Source organism: Musca domestica, unplaced genomic scaffold, assembly GCF_030504385.1.
Source record: "Musca domestica strain aabys unplaced genomic scaffold, Musca_domestica.polishedcontigs.V.1.1 74, whole genome shotgun sequence".
NCBI classification, from domain to species: domain Eukaryota; kingdom Metazoa; phylum Arthropoda; class Insecta; order Diptera; family Muscidae; genus Musca; species Musca domestica.
The window spans coordinates 30,950-48,983 of record NW_026712391.1 but is presented as its reverse complement, the minus strand read 5'-3'; the positions used below and the strand labels follow the sequence as shown (position 1 = coordinate 48,983).

The window sequence follows — 18,034 nt, the reverse complement described above, 5'->3', positions numbered from 1 at the left end:
TTTTGGTAAACTAACAATATCAAGACACAAAAAAATATTTCTTAGTAATTATGACTAACACGTGACAATTATATTTGCTTGCAATAACAACAAATTTTGCAAAATTAAAAAAGTCATAATAAAAAAAAAAATTGGTATTTAAACTGGAAAAAAGTAAACGATCGTAGAAAGAAATAACACAATACAGTAGATGGTGGCTATATGCAATTCTCTTTGGAGTGATTTAAAATCCAAGCTTTGTAGCTAATATTTATAATGCATGGTAGGATTTGTTGCACATACCATTTGCCCACTGTGAAATTGTGAAATTTAATTGAAATAAAAATTACACGCTGCTTTTGTTGTACAACTAATAAAAAAACGACACAAATTAAAACGTGTATGGCATACAAAATACAACAACATGATGTTTGTTTGGAGGTTTGTAAGCAAAAAAAAAAGTGGAAAAAATACGCGTGGATGATTAACAAATTGTTGATTTGCCTCAATCCGAATCGATCAATTGTCCAAATCCACAAAAAAAGTGTCAAGTGGTTGAAGTAAAAGGTGTTGGTGGTCGTGTTATTGTTGGAAATTGGGCAATTTCCATTTCAAACTGGTTACAACAAACCCCCCAGTCCTCATTGCAGATACTTGTTTAATGTTTACATGGGCATTTTTGGGAAATTACCGGAAAGAAATGTAGCTGTTAGTCACTCGCTTGCAGGTAATGTGAGAGTGTGTGTGAGTTTGAAACTTTGTTTGTAATTTTGCACTATCTATGGTGCAGTTACTGCAATTGGCCAAAATTTCCATTATGAATAGAAAAACCAACAAACCAGCCAGCCAGCAAAGTCAAATGAATGCAATGAACCAACAGGCAACTGCAACAACAACAGCAACATCAAACAACAAATGCCTGCAATGAATTAAGTAGCACAAGCACTGCCACCACCACCCCCATCATCCAACGACATCAAAACAATTCAAATGGGTAAAATGTTAGCAGCCACCACCACCACACCGCCACCAACAACAACATCGTGCAATAATGCAAGCATAAATTGTAAACGATTTTACACTGTACACACAAACACACAGACATACACTCACTATGCCGACAACACACGAGCCTTGACCTGATTTCTCTTCCTCTCTCGCGGCCAATTGTTTGTTATTTTAAATGTATGCACATCCATACACACACACACATGACATGGATACTAGTTGTTGCTGGGTTTTGGTGGGGGGATCGTATTTGGTCGTTAGTGGTCGCAGTGACAGGGAGGCTCGTTACCAGCCAGCCAGCCAGCCAATTTTGTGTACATTAAACCCACACAAACAAACACACACATGCACTATCTTGTTGCAATCATACTAGCATCCGTTGCAATGCAGCAACACAACGAGACTTCCTTTAATACTTGCAAAATAGGGTTATTGGGCGGTGGAGAGGGAGAGCAGATAGGGATTTCTGTTTGCCATAATGGCAAAAAGAGAGTAAATGTTAAGTTTGTGTGGTGCAACTTAGGCCTGTAAGTTAAATGATTGCTCAAGTCTGGCTGCTGGTATTGGTAGTTTGTTCTGAGCGAGGAAAAAAGGTATGTCGATGCAGGTTCGAATACATTTTGTTCTTGGGAGCGATAAGAGTAATGAAATACAATAGCATATCTTGAACTTGCAAGAGTGATAAGTCCAGATTTTAAAAATTTAATAAAAAAAATTAATACATTATTGGGGATCTTTCCTACCTGTCTACAGAAGATAATGGGTTCAAACCTAAGGAAGAGTGATCAACTTTATGAAACTTCTATGCTAGGCACATCGTTTCAACTAGTCAAATACAGGGTGAGATAAAAAAAACTGCAACAAAGTCAAAAGCCATAATTTTTAGGTTTTTTTTTACATTTTATTGAATGAAGGCAAAAAATGTCGGAAAATGTATCAAATTTTAGAATAAGTTTAGATTTGTTCGATTTGGTCATCCTTTGGCATGAATTATGGCCAATAAAACCGTTACACGCTGCCCGAATGTTGCTCTGCGGTATTTTGGCCCATTCCCGGCGAAGCGCTTGCTTGAGATGATCGAAACTTTGGTATTTTTTAGTACCAACCTGGTTTTCCAAAATACTCCAGACACAATAGTCCAACGAATTGATATCCGGGGATTTTGGCGGCCATTGTGCGTTGGAAATGAAGCGAGGAACCCAATTTTGTAACCATTCTTGGGTGGCGCGTGCTGAGTGCGATGGTGCTGAGTCCTGTTGGAATGTCCAAGGTATGCGGCCAGAATGTTTGCGTGCCCAGGGCTTTAACACACCCTCCAGAATATTTTCGCGATAATATTCGTCATTTATTTTGAAGCCACGGTCGATTAATACGAGCGGGGAGCGACCATCGGCTGTTATGCCATCCCAAACCATCACCATGGCCGGAGCTTGAGTTCTGGTGGCCAACCTAAGGTGCTCATTTTCAGCTGACCTCTTTGGCAAGTAAACACGATCATTTTGTTTATTTACAAACTGCTGGCCAACGAATGTTTTCTCATCGGAGACGGAGAAAACCTAATTCGGCAGTTCACCACTTTCGGCCAGGCGAAGCAATTCTTTAGCTCTTTTGAGCCTATTTTCTTCCTGTTGCGATGTAAGTTCTTGCACTTCTTGGAATTTAAATGACTTTACCTCGAGCTCAGTTTTCAATATTTGCCGAATGGAATATTGCGATATGTTGAGCTCACGAGCCATTTTTCGGCCACTGCGATGCGGGTTTCGATCAAGTCGCTTCTTTACTTTTCGAACCATTTCAGCTGATGTTGCTGTTTTCTTTCGTCCACTTTCTTGACGTCGAATTAAGAATTAAAAATTTTCAATATTAAAAGTCGACTATGTCTCGTAGATTTTTCAATGTCAAGAGTCGATTAATCGAAAGTCCTTCTAATTATCCTTGGTCACGTGTAAAACCGGGTTTTGCCTCATTTACAAAATTAGAAAAAACTGACTGCATAGGATATTCAATTTAATTGACTTGCAAAAATGCCTAACTATTTTGTTGCAAAATGTAGACTTAACACTTTTTCCACCTTAAGATGGCGCATGTATGCATGCCCCAATCTCTTGGCTACTTGGTTGAAATGTCTGTTTTAAAGTTTTTGATGAGTTGTTTGGCTGGTTGTCGGTTGGTTGGGCCAAACACAGCTTGCATTTTTTTTTGCCTGCCTGCCTGCCTGCTAGTCATCTGCCAGAAAGAAATCAGTGAAAATGCACTTTTACTTTTACCCAAATGCTGCTTTTCCCTTTGTGCGCTGTATCTTGTCACGCTGCAAGCCAAAAACACTGACGTTGGTTGCATGCATGCATTGGTGAAAAGCAAAAGTAAAATTATTGCTGTGGTTGTTTCTATTGTTTCATTTTCATTTTTTTTTTTTTTTGCAACAAATGCATAAAACACAAACTCTGAACATAAAACCATAATAGAAATTCTCCAAGTGAAATGAAAACGAAATTAGTCATGTTTAGTTTGAAGTGAAGTTTTTTGTAGTTGTTATTTTTCATTTCAGAAAAACCGAAAAAAATAATTACCCCATTTTATGTTTTATTGTGGTAAACCGGAGATTTGAGGGATTTTAAGGAAGGAACTCAAAAAAAAATCGGCTGATTAAAATGAAGTACAAACTTTATTTTCTCCAAAGATCTGAAAACTACTTTCAAATTTTGAAAGTTTTAAAGAATAAAAATTGGGTTTCAAATGTAACTTCTTAAAAAAAACAATATATGATGTTGAAAAAATCAGATGATCCTTAAATATCTAATAATTTAAATCTAAAAATGTGTTTTTTAATATAACCGATAAAATGATTAAAATTAAAAATTATGTTTTTTATTTTAAAAAAACATATTTCCACATATATTTAATAAAAAATCTAAAAAAAAAACAAAATTAATAAAATAAAAATAAAAATTAATAAAAACAAAATTAACATTGACATTGGTAAAAAATTATAAATAAATGATATTCAATATAAAAATGTAATAAAGTTAATACTTATTTGATATATTTAATTATTTTTCAACAAAAACTCAAACTAACAAATGTCTTCCTTCTCTTCTTCCCATTCCAGATACCGAAATTCCTATTATCAAACAATCAACAAGTCCGGGACCTCATCTACATAACCTGCCACCATCATCACATCATGTGCAACAGGCTGCACTCCAGCAGCAGCAACAACAGCAACACTCACACCCGCATCCACACCAACAGACAACACAACATCAACAGCAACAACAACAGTCGCCATTAACGCCACAACACCCGAATGGAAATCCAGCGGCGTTTGCAGGATCAGGACCTGTTCTCAATATTAAAACCGAGCAAAATGTTTTAACGTCACCGAATCAACACCAGCAGACCCATGGTGGGGGTGGTGGCGGCATTAATTTACAGCAACAACACAACAGCCTAACAGGACCCTCAAGCAACAATAGTCTACAGTCATTGAATATACCACACCGACCATTGTTGCACAATTTGCTGAGTGGCGGCTCACTGCACAGTACACATCACAGGAGTTATGGTGCAGGGACAACAGGTAAAGGAGACAATTTTTATTTTGAACAATAACTTCCTTCTTCCTACTCTCCTTTTCAAATGGGATACAAGAAATTAATGATGTGTGTTTTTCTTTTTTCAATTTCCCTTTAAAGGTTCATTTCCCCCCAGTCCGGCCGACAGTGGTGTATCGGATGTGGATAGCTCGAGCTCGGGAGGCCAACCCTGCAGCGATGAACTCAAGGCCCGTTTGGGTCTGCCACCCCACTGTTCGACGCATCCCTCTCATCTGGCTAACGGTACATTTCTGCATCCGAATCTATATCAGAATTCTCAAATCAGGAATATATGGAATCGTGGAAGTGAGTACAAGAAAAATCAATCAACTAAATTATATAGAATTACTATAATTGAAGAAAATCATTATAATTTCTAACAAACATTAATATCGGGCCGTTAACGTACAACGTAACGTACAAACAAATTTCGGGATTATGGGATTTCATCATACATGTTTGAACGAAATTCGATTTAGGGCTTTGAGAGGCCGTAATAACCACTTCGCTAACAACCTGGCTAGTGCGAAAAAAAAAATTCGTTGAAGGGTCACCTAGTGGACTCAGACGTTTCGACCTATACTATTTTTATCAAAATTTGACCTTGTTCTAGGATAGGATAGTGAGTAGTTTCCAATCTGGGTCCTAATTTTGAATATCATGCAATATTAACCACTTTAAGAAATATTTTCGGAATTGTATTACCTAACAGTAATAGGGGTTTTATACATCATCAATCAATTCAAATACAGACCCACTCTATTTCAGAGCACTTTGTATTTGTACCTATACAAAGCTCTATCGTGAACCCCCTATTAATTCACATTATAAATGTTTTTTGTTTGAATCGAAACCTATTAACAAATATTAAAATCTAATTTTAAAATCCGAGAGATGTGGTGGTGGGGGATGTTTGAAATAAAAACACATTTCGAAATAATTTCTATTTCTAAATAACTTAAACTTTGACTCAATTCAAAAACAAACAAATGTTTGTCACAATTATTTCTCCATTTGAAATTAAAACAATTATAATGGCTATAAATAGCAGAGGGAACAAACATACATGTATTTCTGGAATGTTTAATTCAAACACAAACACACACACACCACAGACACAGCAGCCATAAACTATAACTATCCATTGAAACAAGATTTAAATTGTAGGTATCAAAACGAAAATCTATTTATGTACCCATGTACCCATTTAGCATCTTTCTCAATTTTCCCCCTTCTAGTTGATTTTCTTCTTTTTTGCTATTCCTCATAATCATTAACATTTCTACAAACATCTGAATGTATGTATGTACATACGTATGTATGTTTGTTTAATGTATGTGCACTTTAAACGACGACTCTATTGCCGCTGCATCAACACTCAACGTTTTCTGCCACTGCTGTTTGTGTGCGCTTTTTTGTTTTCTTTTTTTTTTCAAATATAAACATACATATGTACGTTGCATTGTTGTTGTATGTACGTCGGATATTTATATGTATAAATGTATGAATCTGTGGTCATCGACACATTGCCTTTGCACAAATTCTGAAGGTCACAACCACATGCAACTCTCTTCATTTAATACACGAGCGCAACAAACGACGACGACAACGACGAAAACGGCAACGGCAATATGGCTCTCACTGTGTATATGAATTTTAGTTGCTGTTGTTGCTATTGTTGCTGAGTTAAACAACAACAGCAGCAGCAGCATATCAATACTGTTATGAATAAAACCACACAATGATAGAGTAAAAGTAAACCAGAGAGAAAGAGCATGAGAAAGAGTGCTACGTAGAAATGGTTGGTGAGATTGCAAGTCAATGCATTGCATTGTTGTTATACTGTTAATGGTTTTGTTGAGTGGGGGTTATGGGGGGGGAGACATGGTACTGGTAATCTCTCACACTCCGTATGTTGATGTTGAGTAAGGTTTTAGTAATAGACTGGTTGGTTAGTTGGTTGAACATGCTCCCATAAGATATAGGTACACACAACTGTGCAATAGACTTAACGTTGCCATGTGTGTATGGCTGGGAGCTTAAGTTTTTATTCCAGATTACTGTAGAGTTTGTTAATTATAACAACAACAACAATAGCCTCAATGCTCATAATATGGTTTACTCTCTTTGGATTGTTGTTACTCTGCTCCCCGTTTTTTACTTGCAAAAAGTGTAGTACTTCCCCCTGCTCCCCCTCCCCCTTTCCACCATTCCTTTGAATGCTTGTGCATTCTGGTTTAAGAGCAAAGAGGGTATTCCACAAACATGTTTGTGTGGAGCTTACGTCCTCATTATTATCGCTGCCTCGATTGTTGTTATTGTTATTGTTGTTGTGCACGAGAATTGCAAAAACACTTTTATTTTTATTGCAGTATATTTTGTAACATTCCTCGTTAATTTTGACGCCGGATGTAAACCAACAAAACAAGAAATCAACTTGCACACAAACACATGTTTGTATGTATATACGTATTTCGTGTGTGATACCTACACACAAATATGGCTGGGCATGTGAGGCAAAACAAACAGCAATTGGTTTTTTTTTTTTTGTAAGCCATTCCAGCCAGGCAGCCAGCAAGTCCGTCAGTCAGTCATTAAATGCATTGGATGTCGCCGCAACATTCGTCGTCGTTTGTTGTAAGTAGCAACATCAACAAAGGCAAGCAGCAACAGTCAGCGCCAATTGTTGTTCTACCTCTGGTTTGGTGTGAACAGAGAATGCATGTCATGCCTTTGCTTGTTTTTTCAAGTCGTTGATTGATATACTTAATGGTGTGAAAGAGGGCGGATTTTTTGGGGGAGAGGTGAGGAGTGGGTGGTCTAAAGTTCTACATAAAATTCTTGTAGCTATTAGCAAAAGAAATGTTTGTCTTGTGACAAACAAAAAAGGAAGTATTTGTCATTTAAGTTATTTGTTTGACAAACAAAGAACCACTTGATTGTGTCGAAAGCGAATTTTTGACATATTTTAAACAGAGGGACGTGAGGGAGGGTGAGAGTGTTTGCATGTTAATGCAAACAATTGGTTTTGTTCAGGAAATACATACATACTTATATCAATATTATTTATTATTGTTTTTTTAATTGGAAATTATTCTCGAAATTTCTCAAACTTAACCAAGTCATTAGTGTTTCATGCATGAGATCAAAGTTCATGTGCCAGATTCGTAAACGTCATTTTTGCAAAATTGAGATTTGGGTATACCGACGTAGGCAGAACTACGGTTTAAGAGGGTATGTTCCGAAAAGAAATACTATTTACAAGGGCTTTGGGGTCATAGCCGATTTCATGTACCAGAGACGGAGTTCAATATCTACATTTAAACCCGGAATCGTAGATAAATTCAGGATACGAAACAGCGAGCTCTCTGTTTTCTAGGTTTACATTCTCTGCTTTTAAGTAATCTGACTTTCTAGTTTCGATATCGATACCGTATGATAAATACATAGCTCATACGCCCAGAAAGCCTCCACAATATTTTACTGGTGTACTGCTGTTTTTATACCCTCCACCATTCTATGGCGGGTATTTTAAGTTTGTAACTCCTCGAAATACTGATGATATACCCTACAAATTATATATATATATTCTGGATCAGCATAATTGAAATTGAAGACTAAAATTTTGCACACGTGTGTATGCCGCCCATATTTGTTATTTTAATGCTTTTAGCAACATAATTCTCCGAAATTATTTCAAATTTCGTATTTTACTACACAGCCTACATATGCAGGCCCAGGTCTTCGTATAGCCTCAAAATAACGTATCTCCCAATATTCGGTATTTTTTTGACTTTATAGACATTATGGATCGAAATTGTTTCAAATTTCGTGTTTAAAGTTGGTAATGGATCCTACAACCGATGATTTTCCGTATTTTTTTTTAAATTTTCAAAATCTTTTCAAATGGTGGAGGGTGTTAAAAAATCGGCCTGACCGAACTTAGCTGCTTTTTTACTTTTTGAACTTTTTTCAAATCAAACTTACAAACTTTTTCAATCGAACATTCTCTATAACCGTTTTTCTACGGGAATTTCATATTTTTGATAGGCATTATCACATTTCTTCATTTTGTTTTTAAATATTCCTGACTTACTTCACTGTTTACTAATTTTTAATTTTAAATAAATGTCTCTATTTTTCCCCAGTGGCTGAAAACTACTACTTACCCTTGGCAGCAAATGGTGCAGGCGGTGGTGGTGGAGGAGGTGGTGGCGGCGTCATCAACTCATCCAACAACGGCCCAGTGGTTAATAACAGCGTAACCTGCAGCTCAACAGCGCCCAATGGCGCCTATGGTGCGCCGCCCTATTTTACAACTCCCTCTCCGCCTCGTGCCGCCGTCGGTTTGGCTTCACATCATTCCCTACATCCACATCAGCAACATGCTTTGCACTCGCACCAACAGCATTCCTCCGTCTCCAATCCCACAGTTGGTTCGACCAGCAACGGTGTCCTTACCTCCAACGGCGTTCTGTCACATCAACAAAGCGTCATACAACCGGCCACATCGAGTGTTAACTATGATCTCTCCTATATGCTGGAACTGGGTGGTTTTCAACAGCGTAAAGTGAAAAAGCCACGCAAGCCCAAAATCGAAATGGGTGTCAAGCGACGCAGTCGTGAGGGTTCCACCACCTATCTGTGGGAATTTTTACTCAAGCTTTTGCAGGATCGTGAGTACTGTCCGCGTTTCATTAAGTGGACTAATCGTGAGAAGGGTGTTTTCAAACTGGTCGATTCCAAGGCGGTGTCACGGCTCTGGGGCATGCATAAGAATAAACCGGATATGAATTATGAGACCATGGGTCGGGCACTGCGCTACTATTATCAAAGAGGCATACTGGCCAAAGTTGATGGTCAACGTTTGGTCTATCAATTTGTTGATGTTCCCAAGGATATTGTGGAAATCGATTGTAATGGTGTTTAAATGTATGCAGAGCAAAATCGCAACCATATTTATCCGAAGGAGAGAACATAAGGCAAAACATAGGCGGAAAAGCAACAGCAGCAGCAGCAACACAAAAATAAATAAATTTTTAACTGTTTTCGTAATTGGTTAACCTGTCTTTCGGGCCATATTTAGAGACAAGATTTTTGGATATTGCCTGCCCTCCCTCACATAACGATCCCCAAATTGGTAGGTGTCAAAAGATTGTTGGATATAAAAATTTTCAGTTTATATTTGTTTTGAGTTATTTTTGAAAGTATCACAAAATTAACGCTATTTAAGTTTTTTCATTTTTTATTAATTTTGTTCTTTTTAATGTAATTTATTGCAGATTTCCCCCAGAATAACAGTTATGGGTTCACATTTCCATGGCCTGGATGATGATGCATTTTCATTTGGAAAATATTTGCCCTCTCATATGCCATTGGTTGTGGAGTGAGATTATTTTCCAATATGCCAAGGATCCAAACGTATGCAACATGCCCACTGATGCTGATGGAAAGGTGTAAAGATCGCTCAAGGATCATTTGTTTTCAATTTTCACCAAAAAATATTAATGGAATCCTCAAAACAGTTACGGACCAAAACAAACAGGCAGCACACTCAGTCCCTCTGCAACATCAGAAAGGAGAGCAAACTTACTGATCGAACACACACACACATACAAGGACAGTAGCTTTCTAAGATCCAAAGTCGAATCGAAGCCTAGCTTAAGATTTTGTATGCCAATCAAAGAAAACTATTTTGAAGGACACCCCAAAGTCCTTACAATGAATGGTCTAGCAACAAATTACAAAAAAAAAACAAAAACAAACCCGTTATAACTTTTAAAAAGTAAAACCATGAAATTTTGTAATTTTTGTGAAATATGACACATTTGTTGTTTTGTTTTTCTCCCGCAAGCTGTGCTATGTTGGAAAACAAAAACCAAGAGGAGTCAGCCCTCCTCCTCTTTGGAACAACATCATTTGTAATATTAATTATCAGCAATGATACAATTGTAAATTAATTGATTTATATATACATCTATATATAAAATTAAAAAAAGGAAAAAATACACATAAGCTAAAACTAGTTTTGTAAGGGATATGTTGGATATAGTGTTGTAATTACAGTACAGTTTTTTATTATTATTATTACTATGAATTAATTGATATAATTGTTAATAATGTTTAAGATTTATTAATATTATTATTATTAATAGCATAAATATTCTATTTTAATTATAGTTGTTTAGCATAATTTTAAAGAATATGTATTTTATATTTCATGTTTTTGCATTATTTTTAATTGTATTATTATTATTATTTTTTTTTGTTTCATTGAGTGTAAAAAGCAAACATTAAATGTACGTTACAAAAAAAGAAACAAATGAAAATCAAATTGTATCATAATTTTTGTTTTTGTTGCTTATTTTTATTTAAAACACACACACACAAAAACCAATTATTAAAATGTTGAATTTTTGTATGTAACAGTAAATATTTAAATTTATGTCTTTTATTAATGAAAAAAACACACACAAGAAATAATTCAATTAAATTGAAATTTTAAAAATTGCAATAATTCTTTACAAATTTTAGCCCATAGTCCACAGAAAAAATTAAACTAACAATTAGAGGAATATTGCATTTGTGTTATTTAACAAATTAAGAATTGAAAAAAGAAATCAAAGACAAGTCTTCCAAGTAACATCCTCAAACATTTACACTTCCATAGACCAGAAACCTTTTGTTTTTTGTTTTAAATTCACATGACTTTTCAAGCCCCTAATGATCTCCACATATACTCATAGTTTACATAATAATGTGATAGATGAATCCAAATATTAATAGAAATTCTTAATATTAACTTAAACAATATGTGGTCAAAATGAGAAAAACACAACAGGGACAGGGAAACAAAAATACGATATTTTTAAATTTAAATTTTTCAAAATTTCTAATGTTTAGTTTAAAAAAAAAAAAACTTTTGTACTTAATTTTAGGCTGCGTTGATAAATAAGATATGCAGGCCAAGTTTATATTTAAATATTTTTTCATTTTAATTTCCTAATAATTTGACATAAAGCATATAAAAATATACGACAAATATATTGTGCTATCGGAAAATTGCGATAAAGGTTTCAATGTTAACGTCGGCTCACATTATTGTAAGCTCTTTGACATATATTTTCATATGTTTGACCATGGTAGAAGAACACAGGTAGACGCATCGACACAGCTGCTAAGACAATTAACTGTCAAATCAATTTTGAAATTGAAAATTTTAAATGAAAATTTATTCCAATTTGCAAAAATGGTTGAAAAATGCATATTATAACATCCTCTGATTGGTGTCGTATAACAAAACATATAAAAATCAACTTATTCTTGATAATACATTTCAAAAATTTTGACATATCAATGTTTCCAAGCGTTGATGCATCAACCTTCATTCTTTTACCATGTGTTTGACATCAAAATAATTATGAAAGGACGCTAGAACATGATAAAGTGGCTAAATGTAAACATGACCTTACAGATCAGAATTACGAAATGAAAGATAATTCGCTATCGTACACAATACTCAAGTGTTTTCAATTTTTTTTAAATATTATCAACATTTAAATCATTAAATGTATTAAAAAAGCCAGCCAACAAAACTTAATTCCTATCCCAGTTATTGTGATGCAATATTTTCAATATCTTATTTGTTAAATAACCAAATGAATTCTCCCCTTTTGTTTTTAAAAAAATGGCAATAAACCTAAACTAAATACCTAAAAACTACAAAAAAATTCTATATTTGTATTTTATTTATAAAATGCCAAGTTCAACTTTGCCGGAGCAAGAAATTCTCCAAATATACACAAATTACAACAAAACCGGAAAATAATATAAAATCCATTTTTGTGTTTCCCAAAAAAAAGAACAAAACAATATAAAATAAACCCACTGATGCTAGGTTTACACTCAAAGCCTTTAACATGATAAATACCTTATTGTGATCTATTTGATACATATTGTCAAACACATGGTAGAAGAATACAGCTAACCGTAACGACATCGTTCTTGGAACAATGAAATTTCAAACTGATTTTGGAATTGAAAATGTTGAATGAAAAATTATTGAAATTTGTAAAAATTTTTGAAAAAAGCATATTATAATAACATTCGATTTGCGTCGTATAAGAAAATATATAAAAATCTACTTATTTTTGACAAAACATTTGAAAAATTTTGACATATCATTGTTCCCAAACGTTGATACATCTAACTGTATTCTTTTACCATGCTCAAACAGTTAACATCAAATAAATCATGATAGCACAATTAATCGCAAGGGAGAGTGTAAATTTAGATATGGCCCAGATTGGTGTTTCCACAAGGTAGTTTTTTTTATTTAGGAACATACTGCAAAGCCCTCCAAGCATAGTTCTATAAAATTTGCCTTGTGTAAATACCAATAAAAATAATAAAAGTAAAAATAATTTTATCAACAATAGACTTGTGTTTGGAATTTTTGTACATTTTCTTTCGAAAATTCTATTAACCACTACTCTAACACTGCCCATAGCTTAACCACAAACAACAAAGAAAATAATTTTTGGACTTGATTTTTTTCGAATATATACAAACTGAAATTACCTCGGTTTTTCCATTGTTTCCTACATTTTTTTACATGTGTTTGTGTACACTTTGCAATAATATTTGTAAATTTTTAAAAAATAGTAAATTGTTTTTATTTAATATAACATAATATAATATATAATTAAAAGTTTTTGTACATTTGCCCCTTTGGCGACTGCCATGCAAACAGTGCGTTTGTCTGGAGTTACAAGGGAAAAGAGAAACAACTGCCCTACACTGCCTATAATTTACACTCGATTCAATATAAAACAAAAAACAACAACAACCTATACAACAATGTAAAGTGCAATCTGTTAAGAATTAATAAGTTTTGTTTTAATTTTTTTTTTTTCTCTTCGTTTTAAGTCTATATTTCTCTTATAAAGAAAATAAAAAATAAAATTTTTTTATTCAAAATTGAAACGTTTTTCGTTTACATTTTATTTGTGATTTGATCTGTTTTTTTTTTTTTGGTTATGTATTTCTTTATTTTGTTTTTCTTTTATTATTATTTTTTCATTTATATTATATTTAACAAATAATAATAAAAAAATGTTTATATATTTTTAATTGTGTAATACAAAAAAACAACAAACCTACTTTATATTATTTAAAAATAAAATTATTTTTATTTTACCAAATTTTCAATTATTTGTTTATTTTGTTATCATTTGCGAGCGGAGTTAGGAAGTGTTAAATTTGATTTATTTAGAATAAAACATTTCACCGACATTTACCATGGTACAATGAAAGAAAGGTAACCTCGTTTCAAATTAGCATTCCAGCTCTTCATTTTCTGTAACTTACCTTGTCAAACTTTAAAGTATAAAAAACAGTTCCCATCTTTGAGTTTGTGTGTATATAATGGATTTATGAATGTATAAATTTGAAAGAATTTTAAACATATGGTTACCTGACTTTACCTTCTTAATACTACCATGGTATTTATTAACTTAGAGCTCTTCACCGTACGGAAACGCGACTTTAGTCTTTTGAACAGTTAGTGGAAGATCTTAAAGTACGTTTACATCCGTGCTAACTATTTACCAATCACAAGAAATTTAAATAAACATAAGTTAAATTTATTACGATCGGCTTATCGCTGTTAACCCATCAAAGATTTTTGAATGAGAATCATTGCCCAGGCGGATCTGGTATTGTGTTTGATGATAGCTGGATGGGAGGGATTTTTAATATGACCTTTTAACTATATCATTAAAATGTTTCATTAAAAGTTTAAAGTCTGACTTATAGCGCGTTTACATACAAAAGATCTGCCCGGAAATTGACTCCTTACAGTAAATTTAATGTTGTTTTCTATAGTCAAATCTATGGCCAAAATATGAGATACATCTTCCAAGCCAGCAGGCTATCAATTTTAATATCAATATGCATTATTGTGCTTGAAATAATAGAACGAAACATAATCAATAACATTCCGTCAGGTTTTTAAAACACTTTTACATTTTTGCACATTTCTTCGATATCATCAAGTGAAAAATCGGTTATCGTAGTAAAAACTTTTATATTCTTGCAGTTCTGGAAAAGGCAACTTGTTAATACGCCATGAGAGTATCAATCGTGATAGAGGAATACAGGTAGATGCATCAACGCTGGGGAAAATTGATGTCATTCATTATAATATGCGTTTTTCAATAATTTTTACAAATTTGAATAATTTTTCACTCAAAATTTTCAATTCCAAAATTGGTTTGACAGTTCATCGTCCCATCACATGTGTCGATGCGTCTACCTCATGGTAGAAGAATATAGGTAGACGCGAGGACACAGCTGCTGGGACAATGAACTGTCAAACCAATTTTGTAATTGAAAATGTTGAATGAAAAATTATTTAAATTTGTACAAATTCTTGAAAAAATGCATATCATAACATCCTCCGATTGGCGTCGTATAAGACATATCAATGTTCCCAAGCGTTGATGCATCTACATGTATTCGTCTACCATTGTCTACCTGTATGCTTATAGTACGTTTACACAACAACATTTTATCCGGAATAATATACTTGAAAGTTATTGTGATTGGTCACTTTTCTCCGAGCTAGATTCATCATCATATCTGGACACTGATATATATGTGAAAAATATATTGGAAAACTAAATAGATTTTGTATTCAATTCCTTTTAGAAGTTGTTAAAAATTTATTTTTTTTTAACAATTTTATGAAATTTTTATGGTGAGTAAATTATTTAAAACATTGAAGGGCATCATAAGCGTTATTATATTACGGAATTTATTTCTTGTACCATATAATTAGGTGTGCTCAAAAAATAAGGGAACGGAAAATGAGCAGAAATGCGATAAAATGTCAAAATTCAAAATTCCAAGAGTAAACAGTCCAAATCGGACTAGTGAAACCTTACTGAAACGGACGCCAAAATTAAAAAAAAAATAGTATTGAAGACGATACGTTAAATTAATAATCTATAATAATAATTAATAATCTGATTCATCATTCAGCCAGTCCTCTTCACTACTGGAATCATCCAAAAGTGCTCCATATTTTCTCTTTTTGTTTTTTTGCACTACAAATATTAGTTTTTCCTTTAGTTTTTAAGTTGATAATTTCTTTATTTTTGTTATGACGCGGGAACATTGAAATGTATCAATACATTTTTCAACCTTGTTAGCCCTGCCAATTAAATGTCAAATTCACAATTTGCACATTTCTGCTCGGCCAAATTCATGTAGCTAAAACAAGCAGAAATGTGCACCACTCAGCGCCATTTTTTTCTCGAGAGAGCTGCAAGTTTTGCTAGTTTTTGCAGTACGGGAACGCGTTGTAGCAGAATTAGTACTAATTAGTACTAATTTGTAGGTTCTGGAACACAACTTTTGTTGAGGCAATAAAGGCAATCACTGAATGTATTTTGGCCTTTAGTTCCAAACTGTAGTCTACATTTCCATTGCATTCGTACATATGTGTTGAATCAAAAAAACCCGATTGAAAGTTTCCAATGATTCCTAAATCGATATCCTCTAGATAATTTTATTGTTTTTTTAGTATTTAATTTGACTATATTTGAATATACTGTAAGTTGGTATTATAGGCATTAACGCATTATTATTATTATTAAATTTATTAACGTAGTTAAATGAATTCTTTAGAAAAATCATTAAATAAGCATAACAACCTATACACACAAAAAATACAAATATTGCAAAGACCGTTACATTGCATTTACTCTACTCTCTTACAGCATTCGGAGAGATCTAAAGAGAAAACAATTTTCATTATACATTTAAATAGGCATAATAATTTTTATAACTTATTAAGGAAACGAAAATAATTACCCACAAAATTCCATTGTAAACCCCTCCCCCGCCCTATGAAAACTTTAATATGCAAATTAATGTACAACCTTTGAAGTCGAAAGTATGAAAACAAAAAAATTAAGTACAACGAAACATTTATCACATAACAAAAAAAAAACACAAAGTAAATTATATTAACATATATTAAACATTTTTATATAAGAAGAAAAGATAAAATATATTTCTATTTACCACAAAGCGATATCAAATGATCACTTAATCAAACCTTATGAACATAACCTTTAAACCAAACAATTTGAAAACCTCAAAACAAATGCAAACTCCACAACAACAACGTTGATATGTTTCAAAACAAAAATGCATGTTTCAGTCAATTACTTTGTAAGGATGCACTTAAAAATTAACAAATAATTGCTAATGCATAATTGGGACAAGAATACAAAATTATTCTATTCTACACGGAAGCAACACAACATTTGGACCTCATACTTTAAAAATGAAAACTTAAAAATAAAATTTTTGAAAAATATTTATAAAAACATGTAAAAATGTCACATAAGAAATGCACTTAAAAAAGCAAAAAATTAATAAAATTCCATATCCCATGTTCCTTTGTGACCCCCAACTATTTATGATCCCCAAAATTCCCAAAAACTAAAACATTTTTGTATCATTACATTTATAAAAACACTTTACATACATACGAATGTGTATACATAATTTTTCTATAGTAGAAATGTATTTATTTATTCCTCAGAATAGTTTTAAAATGGTTTCAATGATGAATGACGACGACAGCCGAAGAATAAACAATGTGTGACCCCAAGAACCTCATTAGTCTTAAAACTTATTAAAAAAATGCAACTTTATTAAATACAATATTTTAGTGAAGAACATGTATTTTAAATTCATCCAAATCACAAAACCACACAAATAAAGCAAAGATAATACAATTAGAATAATATTTGAACAAAAAAAAGTTTAGAGAATTATAATGTATAAGTTTTGTTATATGTCTTTAATATTAACTAATAAAATTATACTTATGTATATTTAAAATAAAACAAATAAAAAATCTGTGTTTTACTCGTGATGATATTCATGTAGACATTGGGGCAAATTTTTAATAGTAAATCCGAACAATTTTATGTTGCGTTCCATTGCACTTGATTCGTTCTCTATTCGTTGTTCGAACTTTAACTATTAAAACACGATTTAATTCTTCACACAAAATGTCCTGAGCGAACACTCTTATTTATACATTGTTCGAATCAAATCACTAAGTAATTAACATTTAAAAATTGAAAAAAAAAAACAAATTTTTTAATAGAATTTTACAAAATTTCAGAAAAAATGAAGATCACGAATAGAAATTAAAATTTTGAATGGTATTTTCAGTTCAGTTTTCTATCTTGTCATCTTGTCCATAGGGTCGATTATACGCACAATTCCAGAAAGAAAAAAGCATAAATTTTGCGAACGTCTCAATAACCTTTTTTTTAACATGTACCTCTTCTGTAGAGTTCAAAATTGCAAAAGTATTAAATTATATTGAAAATGGCATTTTAATTTTCTGAAAATGTATACAATTT

At 32.9% G+C, this 18,034-nt stretch overlaps 1 protein-coding gene across 1 annotated transcript in view; it reads left to right on the top strand.

Annotated features, from left to right (window-relative positions):
* The window catches only part of LOC131806360 (ecdysone-induced protein 74EF-like), a 48,024-nt gene extending 37,675 nt beyond the window's left edge, over nt 1-10,349 (top strand). Inside the window, exons 2-5 of the mRNA XM_059130391.1 lie at nt 4,097-4,567; nt 4,683-4,889; nt 8,732-9,723; nt 9,866-10,349. Of these exons, the coding sequence (XP_058986374.1) occupies nt 4,097-4,567; nt 4,683-4,889; nt 8,732-9,513 (1,460 nt within the window). The 3' untranslated portion in view covers nt 9,514-9,723; nt 9,866-10,349. The remainder of the gene's footprint in view (nt 1-4,096; nt 4,568-4,682; nt 4,890-8,731; nt 9,724-9,865) is intronic.
* The last annotated feature ends 7,685 nt before the right edge of the window (nt 10,350-18,034 follow it).